Source organism: Pezoporus occidentalis, unplaced genomic scaffold, assembly GCF_034315485.1.
Source record: "Pezoporus occidentalis ecotype Australia unplaced genomic scaffold, CSIRO_AGI_Poc_V1 ctg32, whole genome shotgun sequence".
Classification (NCBI taxonomy): Eukaryota; Metazoa; Chordata; class Aves; order Psittaciformes; family Psittacidae; genus Pezoporus; species Pezoporus occidentalis.
This window is the reverse complement of record NW_026915158.1, coordinates 959,763-982,043: the sequence shown is the minus strand read 5'-3', so window position 1 is coordinate 982,043 and position 22,281 is coordinate 959,763. Positions and strand designations below refer to the sequence as shown.

The following is a 22,281-nucleotide window of genomic DNA, read 5'->3' as shown; positions in this document are numbered from 1 at the left end:
AGACAAGGAGGTTACCAAGACTCTTCCTAGACCTTGGCATTCTTTCATTGTTTTGTCTTCCTGTTTCTTATTTTTGACTGATAAACATAACTGCACAAAATCTAGTTTAATTTCTTTTTTTCTCCCCTCTCAAATTTTAATGTTTTGTCTATTTTAAAAAAGGTAAGTTTAAGATTTTTTAATTTATTATAATTCCCTCCGGCTAACCAACTATATCTAAATCTTCAGGGGTTAAAAGAAAAAACCTGAAGTTAGTACAGGGTAGAATTCTGAAAGGAGCAACAGAGCAATAGCTGACAAGAAGGTACATACCTGCCAGAGAAAGGCCTAGCATGTCAGAGGTGACATCAATGGTGGAGGCCCGTTGCACAGTGCGCGATTTTGCACCATGGCGGGGACTGTGTTCTCTTGCTGTCATTTTGTCATGAAGAACCCTTCTTTTCTTGCCACTTGGCTTTACTGATATTTGTCTTACAGAGTAGCAGAGTGCAGCAGGCTGTCTCCAATTGCTATTCCTCTAACATTACCACACTAAGCAATAAAGAGAGAAAAAACACGCCAAAATTTTAGGCCAATATCAGCTACTGGTTTTCTAACAGCAGCAAACCTAGGGCCATAAAATTGCCTCAGGTCATTGAAATAAAATGCTCAAGGCAGATTAAATGCACAGTAACTCAATTTGCATGAGCTGTACATCTGTAGCATTTTACTGCAAATTGTTGAAGACTGTACCACATACAAGAAAGGCTCTTCTGTCAGAGAATGGGGGTTGAGAGACTCGTTAACAGACCAGCTGCTCTTCTCCTTTGTCTAAGTTATTAAACCATCCTTAATGAAGTTTCCTGGTTTTCATAATCACCAGGGAACACAAGTAAATTCATCAGATGGGGCCTCTGTCTGCAGAGGTAGGACAAGGGATAAGGACAAAGGGACAATGGGTCAGCAGAATGCAGAATAAAAGGGCAGGAAATGTTGTTAGTGTCGACACACTGTGTTGTTCCAGGCTCTACTGCCATGTAGGGATGTTGGAAACTATAAATAAAACCTACTGGGTCAGAACAAGGCTAAAATTCTGGGATGGCGATGGAAAGTAAAAAGGGATGCCTGCTGATGTGGCACATGGCAGCGGCTGTGATTTTCCTTCACCCTAAACTTTACTGCTTTACAGACATCCATGACAGCTGCTCTTCCCTTCACAATTCCTATAAAGTGAAATGTTATGGTAGCAAAGAAACACAAAGCATATAACAAATTTTATTACATTGTTATATGCGGTGCTTTTGGTTTGGCTGATAAATTTGAATCTTCCTTCTGACAGCCACACTAGCATTGCAGTTACGGAACTTTAGTATTCATTTCATACTATTATGACAAACTCCATTCATTTAGGAAGTGAGACTAGGAGTAAAATCTGATAAACCTGAAAGGCAGTAATACAGTGACTAGTACCTTCACAGGAGGCCCTCATTTATTTTACAATATTTGAACCATGCTGCATAATGGAAGCGTATTTCTTTTCCTTTCAGGTTGATGGACCTAACAATGGGCAAGATGCATTCTAATTAAATAAAGCACCTAGCTTTTACTTGTGTTTAAAATGGGTGTTTCAAAACTGAAGCCCTCCAAAGGAACACTCAAGCTGCCTAACTTAAGTCTCTGAATTTAACTAGTCAGCATCTCCCTCTGGAGGATTTGAAAAGAATCTTCCTCTCCCCACAGGAACTCAAGCACCTTCTTAACTAGCACTGGTTCACTGGACATCTGAAATTCAGATGCAAATTAAGCACCTCTGACAACTGAACTAAACACAACCCTGGTCATCTACATGAGCTTAGGAATGAGATTTAAATGGCAAACTCATTGCAGGGAGGAAGGAATTTCAGCTGCATCCACTAGATAGGTCAGTCTGTTGCCAGTCAGAACAAATAATTTGCCTTGGTGATTCAACTCAGCTTTATACAGTATAATGTCGTAAGCCAATTCCAAATAGGAAAAGAGAGAACTCTTGAGTGGAAGAAGCAGAAATTGACAGCTCTGAACATCCCATCCCTAAAAGATTTGAAACTCAGTGACAGCATACAAAACAACACTCTGCTTACAGATATAATTAATGACAGACAAAAATTAAAGCAAGCAGTTTTCAAATTCATACATAATTACAGAACAGCTGAGCTTGGAAGGTATTTCTGGAGTTCATCTAATCCAAGCCCCCTGCTCAAAAGCAGCATCACCTAGAGCAAGTTGCTCAGGACTGTGTCCAGTTGATTTTAGACACTGGCTGTAATGCCTCTGGCCAACCTGGTTGTTCTGAAGTTCAATCTCTCTCAAGTGGTTAAATGGCTAGTGAGCCACTGGTCTTTCACAAATAGTACTGAATGTCCTAAGATTTGGTCAAATAAAACTTCCATCAAAATTATTTGCCAGTTTCCAAGTCTTTCCATTTTCCTAATTATTTTTTCTTCTTTCAGCAGTTGGTTTTCCTTGTTTTTTTCTTTAGGTAATGTAGTGTTTCATGGTTTGCAAGCCCATTAAACCTAACCTAATAAAACAGAAGACTAATGAAACAGAATACCTACAGAATGTGCTTTCAGAAATTTAGACAGGATGCTATAGCTCCTTCCCCCAAATCCTACAGATACCTTAATTAAAGAATAGTTCACATAGGTACAGGTCAGAGAGCAGTTAGGTTAGAGTCCATACAGACACTAAAATGTCTGCAGTTGCTGACAACCTTAAAAAGGGTAAATCCTTGAGAAGTTAACATAGGGTCAGGTATTTGCTTTGAAACTATTTTTATTTAAGTATTACTGAGCATAATAAATTTTCAAGGCTAAGTTCTCAACTATTCATTTAAATTGCAATACTAATTTATCGCCTAATGATAATTTTCAGCTTACACTGATCATACTCACAGAGGGCTCTTTTCCTCATGTGTGGAGGGACTTTGTGTATCATCACTTAAGTCCACATCTAAAATAATTAACAAAATAATCAGTATAAATAATAAACATTTTCATAGAGCATAAATCACAACAAACAGGCAGGTATCATTTTTAGATTAACTGTAAAGTTAACTTCTGATTAATAGCTCTCACGTTAATGTTTACTGAAAATGAAAAAAACAAAAAGAGTATGATCCTCTGCTGAACCTCACTAATCATAACAACAGCCAGTCAGAGCAAGAGCACAAAGAAATAAGGTTATGCTAAAAAGGTCTTCAGGTCAGCATTTGGTGAGTGAATAGAATAGCTGTAAGAAACGTATGTTAACATGCTTACTGAAAGGCTTGGTGCTATTAAGAAAAAGGAAAGTATATGATATCTTGAGTATGAGACTTGTTACTACGCTTGCTTTTCTACAGTTAAACGTACAAAATTTTGCTGCTTGGAAGAGTTATAACCACTGTCAGGAGAAAAGATCCTGTGTCAAAACACAGAAGTCCAAGAGATGAAGATGTAGGGCTTTCTCTCCATTGAGTGAAATTACTATGTGAGGTAGGCTTCTCTGAACAGCTACCAATAATCACACAGGAAAAGTGAATTATTTTTAAATCTACTATGGGTTAACTGAAGGTTTGGAATTGCTAGTAGTACCATCTCATTCAAGTACATATACATTAATAGGACACACCTTTTAAGACCTCCCATGTATGCCATACTACAATAAAAGAGGAGAAGTCCAGTCTGAGCTTTTTAATTTAATCACCAGCCCTACCAATTACCCAAGACTACTTAAGAACCTAGGTATAAACTTTTATCACTTACAGAAAGGTCTTTAATCTCACCTAAACTGCACAGGAGGCAGGTATCTGATCTCAGCTCACTGCCCAGGGTCTCTAAATAGTCAATGGTGAGACATAGGCACTTCCAGAAAATGAGTCACTGTTTTCCAAGGTAGGTGGAATGAATCACCACAAGAAAGTACCTCTCCTCCTCTCTCTAACTATAGAAAGCATTTAGGTGACTAGGTTAGGCCTGATGCTGCAGCTGCGCAAACTGGATCCCTCACACAGTTGTGCCAGTTCAGGCAGGGGTGACTTCCCTCTGTTCACTGCATAGACTGATATGACCCAACCAACGGGTGCTCTGACCACTCTTTTGAATTACAACCATTTCAACAATTACTTTATAATAGGTGGAGGTAGGATTCCTACCAAAAGAAAGGTAGTATTAACATACCGGATAGCTCCCTTAGATAGTACCAAACACTGGTTCCAGTTCCACAGCCAGCAATCCCAAAGGCTGATGTAATTCATGTCCAAACAAACCCTATCCTGAAGATGGAATGATACATTGACACATAGACTTCGGTTTTGCCCTTACTGATACTGCAGACAGTGGATGTTGGCAATGTGTGCAACTTTGCACCTCATGAAGTTTTGCTGCAAGCCCAGGTTTCAACTGTGGCTTCAACTGAAGTATGAATAGCTGCTATTGACCCCCAATGGTCACTTTCATTGTGCAGAAAAGGCTTCTGAACAAGACTCCCTTCTATTATGTAAATATTTATTGGGTGCTCTATTAGCACAAAAGCTAATAATCAGAAGAAAAAATCTTCATCAGATGCCACTTCTGGCCTGCTGCTTTCAGTCCTGGCGGTTTGCCATGCAAAGCAAATGTCACTGCTCAGCTGCATGGCCTCACATCCTACAGGCCTGAAAGTTTCAGATGTTTGGTCTCACTCTTGACTGCTTAAAAAATCTCAAGCAAACACGATTATCACTGCAGCCCCAAAATAATCCCTTAATGATTAGGTTGTATATAAGTACCAGCTAATATTCTCCTTATCTCTGTTCTCTTTGGTCTGTTCCCTTCTTGGAAAAAACAAGTTTCCTACCAAACTACTCCTTGAAACAAACATGTCAAGTGAGATCAAACCTTTTTTCATGTCAACACCCACTTTTTTGACACTCATTTTACAACCGTAAGAAACAAGATTTTTCCAATTTACACATCAATAAGCAGGAGAAAGAGGCTACTCCAATTATAGACTAAATCAAAGTCTACTTTAAGACTTTCCTATCGCCACACTGCTCTGGGCTCATAGCATTTGATCCAGCAAAGAGGCATGCCAAAGCAGAAAATGCCACAGCAGCAGAATACTAAATGTTACTGATACATCTATATGAAGAGAGTAAGAGGACGGGAGAGTGTGGAAGCCTCTTTAATGCTTCTTTAAAAATGGGGATACAATCCTACTACAAGTTCACCATCACCTCCAAGACAGAGTGGAAAAAGTAGTTCTGAGATACTTACTGAACTGCAGTTAGTTTTACCACTCTCAGGACTCACTGGACTGTAAGGTTCACTCTCTGAACCTTACAAATTTTTACCTCCAACCACAGAAAACCTCGGTAGTGAAACAAGATTCGCCATGTTGGCTCAAGACCAATCTTCCAGCAATTCCAGCATTCCATCTCCAACAGCAATTTCAAAGAAAATGCAAGGAATTCTATTAAACATACTTCAGGGTCTGAAGTGAATGTCTGGATCAATCCTATCACTCATGGCTGAAGAGGCAGCTCAAGGGCAGAACATCAGCTCAAATGACTTAGGTTCCAGCGAAAGCCTGCTAAGACTGACACCAATTAAGAGCTTTCTTCTTTTTTTCACAGTGTCAGAAGCACTTCACTTTTCTATCTCATTTAATGAGAGACTGAATGTCCTGAATCTCACACAGATCACAACAGCAGCAAAGCTCAGAGCCATGAGCTTGACACTGCCCTGGTTTAACCCCAGCAGGCAACCAAGCCCCATGGAGCTGCTCACTCACTCCCCTCTGATGGGATGGAAGAGAAAATCAGACAGGTAAAAGTGAGAAAACACATGGCCTGTGATAAAAATCAGTTTAATACGTAAAGCAAAACAAGGAATTAATTCACCACTTCCCATCAGCAGGCAGGAGTTCAGCCACCTCCAGGAAAGCAGGGCTCTGTCACGCTTAACAGTTACTTGGAAAGCCAAATGCCATCATTCTGAATGTTCCCTGCTTCCTTCTTCTTCCCCCAGCTTTATGGGCTGAGCATGACGCCACATGGTGTGGGAAATACCTTTGGTCCTTGGGTCAGCTGTCCTGGCTGTCCCCTCCCAGCTCGTTGTGTACCAGCAGCCTACTTGCTGGTGGGGTGGTGTGAGGAGCAGAAAAGACCTTGACTCTGTGTAACACTGCTCAGCAATAATGGAAACATCCCTGTGTCATCAGTGCTGGGTTCAGCCCTTAATTAACTCTATCCCAGTCAAAACCAGCACAAATACCTTGAGTAAGATTCTTCCCTCCAACCAGACTCAAGGGGACAGCAACACAGGCTGTGTTTACTGCAGATCCATAGGCTGACAGCAAAGTTTCACTCCAGTCACTCCATGATCTAGGACATATCCCTTACCATGCCGTTTGGGAAGTCAAAAGCAAGTGGTGCCAGCATCCAGTACAGATCTTTGCCTCCCACTGAAACTACTTCCCCTCCAAAAACACACTTGGACAGGTGCTAGTGTGTCAGCAAAGAGCCTGTATTTCCCCCTCTCAGTCTACTCCTTAAGTCTAAGTTCCCCTCACAAGCTGGCTTAATGTCTCCCTCTCCCAAGGACCATAATCTTGATTACAAAGGACAAAAAAATAAGTTTGCCCTAAAGAGCCTTCTTGCCACTCTCCGAAGCCCTCCTGAGTATCCTGAGCAAGTGGGTAACCTCAGTAAGAACAGGGAAAAGTCTTCCACAAGAAAACGAAATAAGCTACCACAAGACACAATGAATGTATTTGTGCAGCATGGAAATATCCAAATGCAACCTTTCAGTGATATTTAGATAAAAGGTCATTTCAGCAACAGAAAGTAGCTTGCTTTCTCTTTGCTTTCCTGTCTACCCTCTCCCTTACAGAAAAACGTATAAGTCACACACTTTTTTTTATCCTTTCTTGCTATGAACTTTAGCAAACTCAATTAATCTAAAAACCTAATTTTATCTCTTTAATACATTTGAGCACTTTTAATAGAAAACGGTAATTTAGGCCACTTAGTTCTTTGTGCAAATTAAGACTATTTGTCTATATTCACAACTGAAATAGAATTAGCATTCTTTACTTAATGAGACATTGTTTTAAATTCATTTGTCATCACAACACTTCTATTTCTCCTGTACTCCTCCTATGAGTGCAAAAATATGTACACCCACAGGTGGAAGTGAGCATTTGTAACACACATTTGCTGACTAAAAAGGAAAATGCACAGCTCTGTTTCACTTTGTACAACAGCTTTCATCAAGTTGAGCGCAACACAGTGCCATGAAAAATGAGAGCAGTTTGAAGTCCAACCCTCTCAGCCTCCTCTGTTGTTTTACCAACAGAAACTGAAACAGCTTACAAATGATCTTTATCCTCGATTAATCTTTACCCTCTTCACAAGACACATGCTGGGTACATTGAGGTGAAGTTTCCTGTGCATGGGTTGACCTTCCTCGTGACCCGAGGTCCCCACACTGCCTATACAGACATGGAAAAGCCCATGAGGGCAGGGGACATATTTTCTGTTGAGGACTTTGGACTGGAAACACATTTCTGAATTTGATGGCCCTTTGAACACAGTCCTACAGCCTGCCTCTTGTCAAGCAGTCTTTCATCATAACCATGATGCTCACAGTGCAGAAAGAGCATTGCTCTAACCAGAAAAACAAAGAGCTTAACCCTATCTCTGAGCTCCTCTTGCTGCAGGAAGGGCTGGGGTAGAAGAACAAAGGTAGAAAAAAAAACCAAAACAAAATGACAAAAAAAGAACAGTTTATGATCTGAAATGGAGATGACTCAGGCACACATACTACTGCTGGTTACAGACAGATGGCAGTAAAATATCCTGCAACATACAGGCAATGAGAGAGCGGGACCACAGAAGACACAGAGGGATAAAAGCACTGAATAGTTTCAGGTTCACTACATCTGTAATCAGTAGTTTTGGTCAAGCTTGGATTACAACAAAAAGCCTAGGGAATTATTGGAATCACAGGCTACTGTCAGCACTGTCTTCTAAGTGTTTGATGGGATCATAATGCTCCAGAACCATTGTGCCTCACCTGTGCAACAGGACTGTGCTCCAGGGTCACAGTCTAAACATTTATTTACTTTCCTGACACTACACTTTCCCACACAGAAGGAATGCTCCATTGTGTAACAGGCACAATGGGAAAATCTCCCAAGCACTCTTCATTTTTATGTGGCACTGGTCTGGCTTGCTGTGATTCCCATGCTTACTGTTTAAAATGTTTATCTAAATTTAAAAATACGGAACAGCATTCAAGGACGAGTGAGAAATGAGTGAATTCTTTCTCTAACATACATGTTTCCAACAAGACGTAACTGACTCAGAAAATGAAACTGTGTCAAGTATTTAGAAAATTTAAAATAAATATTACCATGATTTAGGCAGTACTACATTTTACACTATATATTACACTATAATATAAACTTGCTAAAAAAGATGCATATTTCTCCATCATTTTGTATTCCTGAACTGTGTTTTGTGTGTGTATTCCTGATTTATACATTTCTTTTCCTTATACAATACATGCCTAAGCTATGTCTAATGGCCACAAAACCAGATGTCTTTTCAAATGAAATAATTTTTTGGTTCCAGATATCTGATCCCGTTGTGCTGTTTTCATTTAAAATGATCTGTGTTTTCACCCTGATCTTTCTAATCAATGGGAGAGGGGGTTGTTGCAGGCCAAGATGCTGACTGCAAGGCTCTTTCCTGGATTCCTTTCTGGAGTCATGTAAACAAGTGGTGGGATGCTGGCAGCATAAGAATCCAGCACCACACAGGGCAACAATAGTCTATGCTTCCTACTGCTCCCATTTCAATGCCTTGGTGGGACAACTGTCCCAGTGAAAGGAATCCTTTTTCATGCCAGTCCTACCCTGTGAGTTAACAGTAACATCACCCTGTAAGATACAATGGGGGTATGTATGCGCGTGTGTGCTGCACCAGTGTCTTGCCAGTTTCTGAAAGTGTTTTCCTTGACAATCTTATTTAGACAGCATGCAGACCCCACTTTGCTGGCCCTGTCAAAGACCTCAAACCCATCCAGAAAACCCTGTCCAGATTCCTAGGATCTGGGCCAAAGACCCCCAACAGTTGGTTTGCTTTCTTGCCCAAGTTGTGAGGAGAAACTATGGAGTTTCACAAAAGGTTCTCCACCAGCAAGAAAAAGGGCAGATGTGAGCCAAGATGACAGCCAAAAGGGAGTAGGGCTACGGGGTTTGAGGAAGGATGAATTGCTAAGCTGCTTCTCAAGAAGTGGTAGGACTCAAGACTAAACAGAGCAAAAGACATTGCTCTTCACCTGCCAGCCATCAGCTGTGCTTCAAGACAGACATTGAAAGAAGAAATAAAACTATTTCTGAGTGGGTCTTGAGCAAGATGCAGCCTTTATATACTCAAAAACATTTATACATTCAAAAATTCAGGAGCACAAGCACTGGGAAGGAGCAAGAGCAGACTCAGGGATGACTAAAGGGACTATGCTACCCTGTGTTTGCATTGCCCAATGCAGCAGGTGCACTCTGGGTCGATGGATGCATGTCTGCCGTCCCAGTTCTTCCCTGCACCCAATACCCCCCTCCCACATGCACACACAAGTACATATACACCCCCTCTGTCCTTTACAAGACACTTACAGCAGCTGTATTCTGATCAAGGCCAACAAGAAAGGGAAGTAGGAAATCAAGTGTCAGTGTGAGATACACCAATTTGCCCAAGTGCTTCTGCTATAGGCAAGGAACTGCTGCAGACGCCTCTCTTTCAGAAAAGGAAGCCACAATTTCATTTCCCAACAAAGCCAGAAAACATTAAAAAGTAATTTTTCACAGTGTCACCATCTGTCCATTGAAGGTCACAAGGAAGACCACGACTGATGCTCTTCAGAAAAGACAGGTTAAGAGTTCAGAGAAACCAACAAGGAATAAACTTAATTGTGAGGGAAGGTACATTTCACCACACTTGTATAAAGCAAAGTCCACATGAAGTATAAACTGAACTGTTGATAACAGGGCCTGACAATCACAGAATCATAGAATGGTTAGGGCTGGAAAGGACCTAATTCCAACCCCCCCTGCCATGGGCAGGGACACCTCACTCTAGACCATGTCGCCCAAGACTGTACAACCTGGCCTTGAACACTGCCAGGGATGGCGCATTTACCACTTCTTTGGGCAACCTGTTGCAGTGCCTCAGAACCCTCACAGTGAAGAACTTCCTTATATGTATCCTGAACCTCCGCTGTTTAAGTTTAAACCCATTACCCCTTGTCCTACCACTACAGCATCATTTACCAAATGGATTCTTAACTTGTAGCAGAGCTACCAAAACACAGCATGCAAGAAAGATTACAGTATTGACAGACATGGGTTATTTGAAAACATACCGGAAAATACATTGAAACTTGTCATATTTGAATGCGGAATTTAAAAGACCTAAATCAGTGGCACAAAACTGGAATAAATAAAGTACATGACCTACAAAAAATAGATCATAAGTGTCTCACGTGTCTTTGAAGTGACCTCATAAGAGGAAATAAGGCCAAATATTGCTGAACTTTTTCTACAGATTTGATTATAAATCATTCTCCAATGCACAATTGGCACCTTTCTATTAGAGTATCATATTTCAACAACTGTCCTCTACTTGTGAAAATTCTCATGAAGCTCCCCAGCTTTGACCCTCAACCTCACTGAAATACTATATTCTTTGTTGAGGTGTGATTGAAGAAAGAAGCTATTACAAAATAAATGCCTTGCCGTAGATATTATGATCCTAGCTCTAAGACATAAAAGACAAAGATAAAATAAACTTTGGAAAGAGTAACTAAAGGTATTTCTACTACTCTGATTGGTTTAATGTGTAAAATGAGATGATAAATGAACATCTGTGGACAAAAAGAAATACTGTGGGTACTTACTTAGAAAGTTCATTAGTCCTTAGTTTAACATATTACAGGTTAAAGGGGCCTGTTCAGACAGAAAAGGTAGCAATTATTTGTGTAGCTGTGGTGTGCAACATTTCATCCCATTATAACAACTTGTTTTCTTTCACTCTCATCTGCTAACAGACCAAATGTAACAGACATTTCAGTCCAAAATCCAGAGAAAAATTAAGATTCCTATAGGGCATGGCCATGGATTTCTGGAGTCCAGGGCTTTTAAAAAGTTTTCAAATAGCTGCAACTACAATCTACTGGTTTGTTTGTACTGCACTAATAGTGATCAGTCTTTAGAACTGACATAGTTTAGTGGGCTTCAAAAGTTTATTTCTAAAAATAACAACTGCTGCAGGGATGGTAGCAACAATCACAAAAAGATATAAATGCTATGCAAGGCCAAAGGGCATATATTAGTGCTGAGTTCTTTGCAGCACTCAGGGCACAAAACTATGAGCTTAAATGTCAGTGTTTTGTCAATTCTCCAAGCACTAGCATGCTTCATAAAACTGGTGTGTTACTACAGGCCAAGTTTATCTGAATCTCACTTTTTTTAAGAGCAAATTTTGCATGGATATAGAAAAGGTTGAAAATGTGAAGGACGCATCCCAGATTACTTTCTGTTCTTGAAGTTCATGACTAACTCACTCTCATGACTGATATATTTGACTCTCAATTTTTGCATGCTGAAGGCAAGCAACAGTGATGCCAACTTCTCCCATTAACTCCTGGTGCCTCCCACCACCCCTTATCAGAAATTCATAAGTATGCTGCCTACCTCAGTAGTCAAACCTCCAAAGCAAGGCAGCAGAGATTATATTTCTGCCCACAACTACCCATCTTGCTCTTCCAGCCCAGATGAGAAAGTGTACCTTCTTTTCAGGCACACAAGTTTATAGTCCACCATCTCATCAATGCCACTTTCAGCAACAGGTTAAACTAAGATACTGAACTGCATCTCAGTGTGGGCACACATTTCTACATCCACTGCCTTCTAGCAAAACGGAGGGATCAAAACCTAAAGATGAAGACTGGGTTGGAGCAAAAATGTTACTCAAGCCTAGAGTCCTCTATGACAACAGGCAGAGCTAGTCTGAGAAAAAGAGTATAATGAGCAGTACTGGTATTTTGTGAGGCATCTCCAGGTTTTGTACTCCTAGATTCAGCTCACAAGCACCTAGGAACCTTCTGAGCTGGGCATACACACCCAGACCTCTATATTTAACGGATGGTGGTAAGATGACAGCTAAAGTGTTACCAGAATTCATCATGGGCCCTTGCTTCACTGTTACCCTATAGTTCTGTAATACCATATTGCCAACACTAGTGACTACTGGCCATAAGCCTTGTAGTGGAGCTTGCAAACCCTGAGGACTTAGGCTTTTCAGGCTTGCTTTGCCTGAACTTTTCTCTATCTGCCTGTAACTTTGTTTTAGCCTGCAATTAAACTTGGTTTAGTTGTAACAATTGTTACATTGTAAATGATCCCAAGTGAGTCCTAGAGTTAAGAAGAAGAAACTATCAACATAGAATCATAGAGTAGTTTGAGTTGGAAAGGACCTTCAAAGCTCATCTAGTCCAAACCGCCCTTGCATGAGTAGTGACACCTTCCACTAGACCAAGCTGCTCAAAGCCCCGTCCAACCTGGCCTTGAACAATGCCAGGGATGGCGCAGCCACAACTTCTCTCGGCAACCTGTGTCAGTGCCTCACCACTCTGACAGTAAAGAATTTCCGCCTAATACCTAATCTAAAGCTACCCTCTTTCACTGTAGTCATTCCGCCTTGTCCTATCACTGTATGTCCTTGTAAAAAGGAACTTCATATACCTCCTATCAGCATCTAAGGTCCTTTAGATACTGACAATTGCTAAAACACCTTCACATCCCCACCACCAGCATGAAATCACCTCAGGACCTAAAGGAGCTGGGGAAGAGTGTGCATTACAGCACGATAAAGAGGTAGACACTTTGTGTGTTCAACGATTTTAACTGTATTGTTATCTACTGAGACCTCCCCCTGTACAGAAGCATTCTTTCTTTTCCTGTAATTATTAGATTTCAATGAGCAATGACTCCTGGATTAAACGGTAAATACTTTAATTATAATAACAACAACTTCTTGCCTTTAGATATAAATTGTGTTTCATATTTGCACATAAAAATATTTTGGGTGTAACAGCAGAGATGTGGAATTTAGCGTCATTCTCCACTGCTTACATGTACCAGGCAGATGCTGTTGTCATCCAGTGTTTTAGGAGATAAATTTTCGAACAGTGGGGAGCACTAATTTTAGTGTTTCCAGCTTTTTCAGGTCATGCAGAAGTTATTAGACATTTAGACAATTTTTATAGACTAAAGACACAAGAACAAGAGCTAGACATAACATTGTCAGGACAGTTTGTGATCACTGGGATAACATCTATGCTCCAAGCACAGCTTGCTTCCACTGAAGACATAAAATGATCACCTGCCCACAGTGAATCACTGTGAATCAGAGACATCAGTGTGATGCATCTTTGTAAAATAGTTATTTTAAAACAGTAAATGTCATACAACTAATTTTTTAAAGTGTTTGAAGTGAAACAAGCTAGAACTATGTCAAAAATAAATGGAACATTATTAAACTCTCATATCAATAGCTTTTAACCTTTTCCGATTTGAAAACTCCCTGAAAATTTCTCAGTGGAAGAACCCTTTGGTACAAGCTAATTTAAAGCTACTGATCGTAGGCTTGCTTTCCTCAGTCACTTCCCACCAACTTATTTGCATAGTTCATGGACAATTTCAAAACACTAACTTGAGCACTGAAAGAACCAAACAGCAATGATTGTCAGGACTAATTCTTTTTTTTTTTTTCTGGTTTTATGTTGTTTCCGTCTGCTCAGAACTACACAAATTATTCACCTAAGAGTCTACATTCTTCCATGTTTGGTCTCAATTTAGAAGTAAATTTGTATTCAGAAAGTGAGAGCAAAAGACTTTCTGGGCATTCTCCAGTTCTAAAAAGGGAAAGTCTATTAATAATGTCTTTATCCAACTAAGAAAAAAAACCAAAACATTTTTCAACAAATTAAATAAAACCAAACTATAGCTGAAACCCTACAGGACAATAGCGCTTTATAAGGTATACACTTCCAAAAAACCCAAACAAGCAATTTGCTAACCCGAATAAAATCAGTCTGGCATTACCTATGGGGAACGAAGGCAAGGACCACTGGCTGAAATGCAGGAGGCTAGCACTCAATCCAATCCACTGAAGCAACAACACTGTCACATTCCCATGAAAACTCAGGCTACTAAAGGGTGATGCAGGAACAGTGGTATTAGTGTGCATTCAGCAAGCGCTTTGTTAACTGTTCCATTTTGAACAGCTCTGAGGCTGAGTATCCAAGGGATGGCTCTGTGGTAATACAGCACCAGACTTTAAGGAGAACTCCACATGCAACAAGCTATCAAATCACATCATTATCATGGCTGTGAAATTATTTGACTGTTAGACAACCTCAGGTATGCAGTTCACAATGTAAACTGTGAAAGCCACAAAAATACTGTTTTCTACACTTCTGCTGTACTACAAGTTTTTCTACGACCGAAGCCCCACAAGTAGTTCAGCTAATTTAAATGATTGGAACTGTAAACTCTAATCTTACAAATGGATGAGTGTTTTCAGAGATCCAGAGGAGGTGAGAAGGTAAAGAAGTTTGATGGTACAGTCAAGTAGAAGATGCAGAAGTTTATATATTTATCAACAGTTCCATTTTAAAAGTATAAACACTGCACAAATGGGCAGGTTTGCTTGCAGTTAAGCTGGCACAAAGTCCATAAAATCATAGAATAGTTAGGGTTGGAAAGGACCTTAAGATAATTTAGTTCCAACCCCCTGCCATGGGCAGGGACACCTCATACTAAACCATGGCTCTGTCCAACCTGGCCTTGAACACTGCCAGGGATGGAATATTCACAACTTCCCTGGGCAACACATTCCAGTGCCTCACCACCCTCACAGTAAAGAACTTCCTCCTTATATCCAATCTAAACTTTCCCTGTTTAAGTTTTAACCCGTTACCCCTTGTCCTATCACTACAGTCCTTAATGAAGAGTCCATCCCCAGCATTCCTATAGCCCCCCTTCAGATACTGGAAGGCTGCTATGAGGTCTCCACACAGCCTTCTCCAGGCTGAACAGCCCCAACTTTCTCAGCCTGTCTTCAATATGGGAGGTGCTCCAGTCCCCTGATCATCCTCGTGGCCCTCCTCTGGACTTGTTTCAGCAGTTCTGTGTCCGTTTTATGTTGAGAACACCAGAACTGAACACAATACTCCAAGTGAGGCCTCACGAGAGCAGAGTAGAGGTGCAGGATCACCTCCTTCGACCTGCTGGTCACGCTCCTTTTGATGCATCCCAGGATACAGTTGGCTTTCTGGGGTGCAAGCACACACTGCTGGCTCATGTTCATTTTCTCATCAACCATCATGAAACTACAGCTGTATGTTTTACAACTGTAGATAAAATTACATTGTCTGGGAGTGGACATCAGTGACATCCAAATAACTAGTGTTAAAACATATTAATTTCCTCCCCAGTGACATCCCCCAGGTCACTCCTCCATAAGTGGGTACAGAGTTTGCAAAAACTTACCCAAACAGATTTTCCTAATGTGTTTTGTCATATTATAAAAGTACTCTTCAGTTTGCTAAGATTACAAATCAGATTCTGGGAGTCAATAGTGAAAAAATCCTACAAACTTCTCTTCAGTTCTGGGAAAGCTGTGATCATGTGGTAATTTCTGTGTCTGTTTTTCAGGCACCTTTACAATCACAGTCTTTTCAGCTCTCGTGTTCAGATTTTCCTTTTTGACCACTAATATGGAAAATGACCTCAGGACAGAAAATATCTTAGTCCTTTTGTGCTATATGGTTTCAAAGCCAAAACACTAAGCTACAATATGCCAGTGCTGCCTCTGTAGTGATGGATGCAGCTGGACATAGAAGGGATCTTTCCTATTCTGTGAGGCTCCTATTTAGCATACTGATTTTGTCTAGTCTAATGAAAGATGCTTTGTAATGGATGCCAAGTACTTATTGGTACTTACTAGTGCTCCTGGGGAAGGGGAAAAAGAACAGTTTTTAAACACAACCCAGAAGAGCAGCTCCAGATGACTGGAGCTGTTCTGGGAAAGTTACAAGCTGCTTTAAGACTTAAAGAAAAATAATGAGAAATCTTTTGTCTGTGCTTGCCTCTTCATTGCAAAGCAAGATATCCAAGCTCTCAGTTATTATCTGCAATAACACCAAATGCATTTCTCTGTAAAGCTGAATAATTATCAACAAACATATATGGTAAAATACAGTCACTTAAGGCCACTCATTCCCAATGCTCTGGGCATCTGTTTTGTCCATGGGATCTATAACCAGTGCTCCCCAAATGACTTTTGCTCCAGCAGTGCCTTCCTGAAAAAACAGTCCTCAAGAACTTGTCCTTTCCATTTTTCCTCTTTCCACATCAAATACTACCTGAAAGCATTGCTCTCCCAACTTTCCTTCTCAAAGAAATAAAAGACTCTGTGCCAGGGCTCTTTATTACTTAACCCACCAAAGTGAATGGGTTAACACATATAACCCATTGTTTGTCTGTGGATAAAGCGCACCAACAGGCACCATAAAAAACAAAGCTGATTTGTCATATTTCTGAATCCAAAATAGAAAAGGCTTTCTTCTGTTATAGTATATGGATTTCAAAGCTGACTCACAGAGAAATATCAGGGAGGTAAACCAGAAAGTACTAGAGGTTGTTATCCAGAAATTAAGTGCTACCTTTCAAGCTATTGCTGTTACATATATCTGAAATGTTTACAAAATGCTTTTTTTTTCAGAATTTCTCTTCAACTGCCATTTAAGAATGCTGTTGAAGAGCTCTCCCGTAACTAGCAAAGAACTCATCTCTTTGACAGTACATTGCTTCACTTAGAATATTTTGCATTATTTCCTACTTATTGTTCAAAAGATTTAAAATCCCCCTCATTTCGCTTTTTACCTACTTGTTATTTCTATAGCCTAGGAACTATAAAACATTAACGAACAAAAACAGTGATAACACTTTTCTTTCACTAACAATGAAAACATCAAAATCACTTACATTGATAAATAACTGCAATTCTATGCCAAGCTTAAATCTGCATAAACTGGCATGTGAAAATATTCATGGCTTTTCTGCTAAAATTTAAAAAAATCACAAAGAAAAATTTCATCAAACCAAACTAATATATATATATATACACATAATTAGAAAGCAAAAGATTCCTCTCCCAGTAACAGTGGATAGAAGGAAGATAGCATCAAAAATTGTCTTTTGCTGCAGAATATGTAACTGAGCCAAAAAGAACGGAGTCTGATTATTTACCATCTTTTCTGTATTCCCATTACCAGCAGATTATTACCATGATATTCTAATCACAACCTGCTTTCAACTTGCTTTTAATCAGTCTTCTTTTGTAATGCTGTTACTTTATCTTTGTAAGGAAGGTGTTACATTTTTAATTTCCCAAAGGTTATTAATATTCATAGTCAGATCAGAGAGTTTCTGTATTAACCTGGGCTCTAATATACAGGGAGTCCCAGTCACTTAAGAAATAACGTTGGAAAAATGTTTTAGGAATGTTTTCCTTTAGTTTCTGTGCCCATTTATCTAGAAAAAAAGTTCCCCCTCTCTCTAGACTGAAGACAAGATCATAACACCACACCTTAGAGCAAATGAAGACCTTTAAAAAAGGAAAACCAACAAAAGATAGCTCACATCAGCTGCTTCTCCTCCCACCATCGATAGAAGTCATAGCTGGTGCCTTAGTTCAAACAGTTCAGCTTCTACAGTCAGGCCTTCTTCATATAGTGCTAGCAGTATTTCCTAAAGACTAAGGTACTGACTGTATTAACAGGCATGTTTATTAAAAATGACTCCTGGGTCACCTTATGGAATGGGATTAATAAACATGAGAGTGCCAGCTGAATAACAAGTAACACCTCAAGGTGGAGATCTTCAAGTTTCTGGAATGAAAATTCCAGCTGAAGCAGTGGAAATCATAGAATTGTGTTAGAAAAGACCTTTCAGATCATCAACCGTTAACCAACAGCTGCCAAGTCCACCACTAAACCAGGTCTAAGCACCACGTCTACAGGGATGACGACTCCACCATTTCTCTGGGCAGCCTATTCCAATGCTTGAAAACCCTTTCAGTGAAGAAGTTTTTCCTAATATCCAATCTAAACCTCCCCTGGAGCAACTTCAGGCCATTTTCTCCTATCCTATTGCTTGATACTTGGCAGAAGAGACCAACACCTACCTTGCTAAAACCTCCTTTCAGGTAGTTGTAGAGAGTGGTAACATTCCCCCATGAGCCTTCTTCAGACTAAACCCCAGTTCCCTCAGCCACTCCTCATGGGAGCTGTGCTCCAAACCCTTCACCAGCTTCATTGCCTTCTTTGGACATGCTCCAGCACCCCAATGTCTTTCTTGTAGTGAGGGGCTCACAACTGAACACAGAATTTGAGGTGCGGCCTCATCAGTGCTGAGTACAGGGGGATGATGACATCCATTGTCCTGCTGGCCACACTACTGCTGATAGTTGCCATTGGCCTTAGCTGCCTTGGCACAAGCTGGCTCACGTTCAGCAGCTGTCAATCAGAATCCTCAGGTCCTTTTCTGCCCAGCAGCTTTCCAGGCGCTCTTCCCCAAGCCTGTAGCATTTCATGGGGTTGTTGTGACCCAAGTGCAGGACCTGGCACTTTGTCTTGTTGAACTTCATACAATTGGCCTCAGCCCATTGATCCCACTATACAAGATGCTTCCAGGATACTACATGAAACCTGTAGGTTTACACAGCTAGGTTCTCCTCCACACAACATTTTTATTCTGCACCTCCACTTAGAACATTTGAGAATATTTGGCATTCGCCTGAGGCAGCTCCAAAAATCACCTTACCACAAATCACAACAGGTTTGCCTAAAGGAAAGTCATCACCAAGTGAAAATGCCTTCTTTTTTTAGAAACACCAGATCAATGTTCAAATATCTGCCTAAAAATAGCTTGGTGTTAACAGCTGAGCAGCACTTCATTATTCTTCTTCTTTCTTTGCTCATGCTAACATGGGCAAAAAGTCAACAATAAAATACAATTTCAGACATCTTATTTTTTAAATGCTTTCAAGGAGAGTAAGCTCTTACAAGCACCTGAGCCATGATACATCTTTTAGACTATCTCATCTTTGTGTTCTAGACACTTCTAGGGTTAAAGTCAAGCAGGAGCTGCATGGGTTTTTAGTATGGAAATTATAGAACAATCTTGAACATAAATATTCCCAAACTGATGTACTTTTTGTTTCAAAGCAAAATTAGCATGAATACATTTCCAGAACAAATTAATATTATATGTGCCTGCCTACAAACACCCAAAATACCTTGGTACGTTTTATTTTTAGGTTTTATAGCATACAATCTATCCAAACAGAACACATACAATTAAAAGCAGCAAGCCAGAAAGATCCAAATAAATTGAAACAACCTTCTCTCTTGTACTGCATACAGTTTGGCAGAGACAGAGCTCACATAGACCCCATTTAATTGTACAAAAATATTTGTTTTATTACTGTTTAAGAATTCACATGACCAAACCACGAGGACAGTGTTTATCTTGACTAACCACTATGCTATGAAAAGGTTAAGGAAGGTGTATAACCTTCAGATGGGATTCACTACACTGAACTGCACTTAAGCAAAATAGGCAAGTAGTTAGAACTGAGTAGGGAGGGATAAGAAACTTCAAAAGGTAATTTTTTCTGACTTGTAAACAGCTATCTTAAGAGACTATGAAACAGGGTTAAATTTGATTCCAACATGTCATGTTTAATAATGATCTACAACAGTTCTTGGGCAGATCAGGGAAGTATTCCAAACCTTGGTTGTCTCCTCACTGATGCTTATTTCACCCACACACTCCCCAACTCTCCTAAAGAATTGTGATGGGAAGGAAAGGTTTGCAAGAAATTTCTCTATTTCTTTGTTTTCCTCATTTGGAGAGATACCTTTTTTCTGAAACTTAGAGGTGGAAGTCCCTCAGACCTGATCATCTTTTCTCCTCCACAGACCTCTTCAAGTGATAATTCTTCCACTTTTTCTAGGCATCCTTGTAAGTGACAGCCATGCAGGCCTGAGATGTTCCAAGTGTTACCTCTTGCAAAGAGGCTTAGACAGATTTTCAAATTAAAATCCCACTTTACTAGCCAGAAAAGCATGACTTGAAGCTAAATAAAACCTAGAACACAGAAAGAAGCCCAAACCTAAACTGGGACAGACTCTAAATCTAAGGGAGTTGACCATGTCTCTAATACATAAACCTGAAAAAGCACTCACACATTTTCACTCTTATATTCTCAGTCCCCCCTCCTGCCATACATGCTCTCAGACTGTCATTTAAAGCACTGTTTGCAACAGAACACCCCCCTTCCAAACTATTGACAATTCAGTTCATAATCAGTGTTTTTTCTTTACTGTGGCAATTTTCCAAGTAAGGATTGTGAGATCATCACACAATTGTGTTTATCACAGAACAAGAACAACTTAGTACCATTATGTAATAATTAATTAGGAAGCAGAAAAAAAAAAAGAGAAGCTATACTATTATCTCCTGATACTCTTCTAGGCACTTAAAAACCTCAGAAACATAGGCTAAGCACTTACTAATAAACAAATAACTAGAGAACTTACATAGCATTGCCAGAAGTACATTAAAAAGGTTTCCTACTGTGGTGTCTTCCGCCTGTTATTTTATGGAGAATTCTGCTAAAGAATAACCTATCAGTGTCTTAATAGCTGATGAAGCCACTATGAGCAACTCAGGATTTCCAGCAAAGCAGCAAACACATTACTTACCCCTACTCAAAGAATTCATCTCCTTATTGAACCTGGTATTGGGCCAAACCAGCATCTAGGCAAAGTGCAGTTCTTCACTAACAGACAGTTACAAATTTCAGCATTTGTCAAACTAAGAAAATATCAGGGGCAAGGGCTGTCACTGACTGTAACTATTTCACTTGTCATTTGTCACTAGAGGCACATCAGGTATCTTCAACCACAATTTTAGTATCTTCAACCACAATTTCAACTTCAGAGCAAGCTTTTCTCTCAGTGGGATTATCACCATCATTTCTATGTTGGTTAAATATTTTATCCATATGCTAGGTACACACACAAACTGCAATCACTAAGAAGTGACATATATTCAGTCCATGTCACCTCTAAATCATATATCTGGATACTTCTATTTGTGTATCACAACCTTCCTACAATACCACATTGTTACATGCAGACTTTCGTTAGGCTTCTGATGGACTACAGACATCCTGTTCATTAGCTATCACCTAGCTGATATCAACCATGTTCCGAGGCTCCCCATGACTCCAACAGCATAGCTGCAGCAATTTTATTTCCCATTTTGTAAGTCTTATGGACATATCCAAAACAGCTGTCTCAAAACTCCCCTTGTAACTTCAGTTTTCTGATCATAGCTGCAGCTGTTCTCTGCATCTGTTACGTACTGTGCTAAAGTTTCTTGGATATCGCAAAAAAGTGTGGCACACTTATGCCAGATCAGGCCCCAGCCCAGATGCACCCAGCTGAAGTGCCCTCCCTCAAGTGGAAATACCTCTCCTGATACTTCCCTGGATCCCATCCATCATTTTCACGATCGTATCAAACTGACAGACTAGAGACAAAGTTGAACCCACTTACCCTCACACAGGCCTTTCTCCTTCAAAGAATCCACTGCTGAACTCCCTCTTCATAGGAAAAGTTGTTGCATTACTTCCTAAGCTGAAGCTGTAGCACCATCCAATTTCAGGCATTTAGCACAGATGCCAGAGTCAGGTGCCTAAGCTCTGTTAACAGCCAACACAGAAGTAGGAGTTGGGTGCCTAATTAAAAATCTGCCTCTTGGTACTCATTATATAAGAGCTTACTTAGACTGCTAATTTTGAGACCAAGGTTAAACTCAGTAACTGAATTCCTGCCAGTGTGTGTGGCCTGACACATTGCTGTGTTGAATTCCATCCCTTTAGTATTACCTAATAGTACAATTAATTGTACAGCCATTCCATTTAAAATCATGTACTGGAAATTAACATCCTCCTCCTCATCATGCAGATGAAACTTCCATCAGGAAGTTTCAACAGCCCGATTTCAATACAACATGACAACAAAATGGACTAAAAATCAAAAAAGCCTCAAGAAAACTAAACAAGTCAACTCCCAGAAATAATTCAGCACACTTATCTAC

The 22,281-nt window shown here is 40.0% G+C and overlaps 1 protein-coding gene across 15 annotated transcripts in view; it reads right to left on the bottom strand.

The window, feature by feature from the left end:
- Positions 1-22,281, bottom strand: part of INPP4A (inositol polyphosphate-4-phosphatase type I A) — a 103,250-nt gene that overhangs the window by 47,609 nt on the left and 33,360 nt on the right. For all 15 annotated transcript variants that reach the window (XM_062628568.1, XM_062628569.1, XM_062628566.1 and 12 more), the window contains exons 3-4: positions 2,913-2,970; positions 313-531 (exon numbers count right to left, since the gene is read on the bottom strand). In XM_062628568.1, coding sequence (XP_062484552.1) covers positions 313-418 — 106 coding nt within the window. In that variant the 5' untranslated portion in view covers positions 419-531; positions 2,913-2,970. The remainder of the gene's footprint in view (positions 1-312; positions 532-2,912; positions 2,971-22,281) is intronic.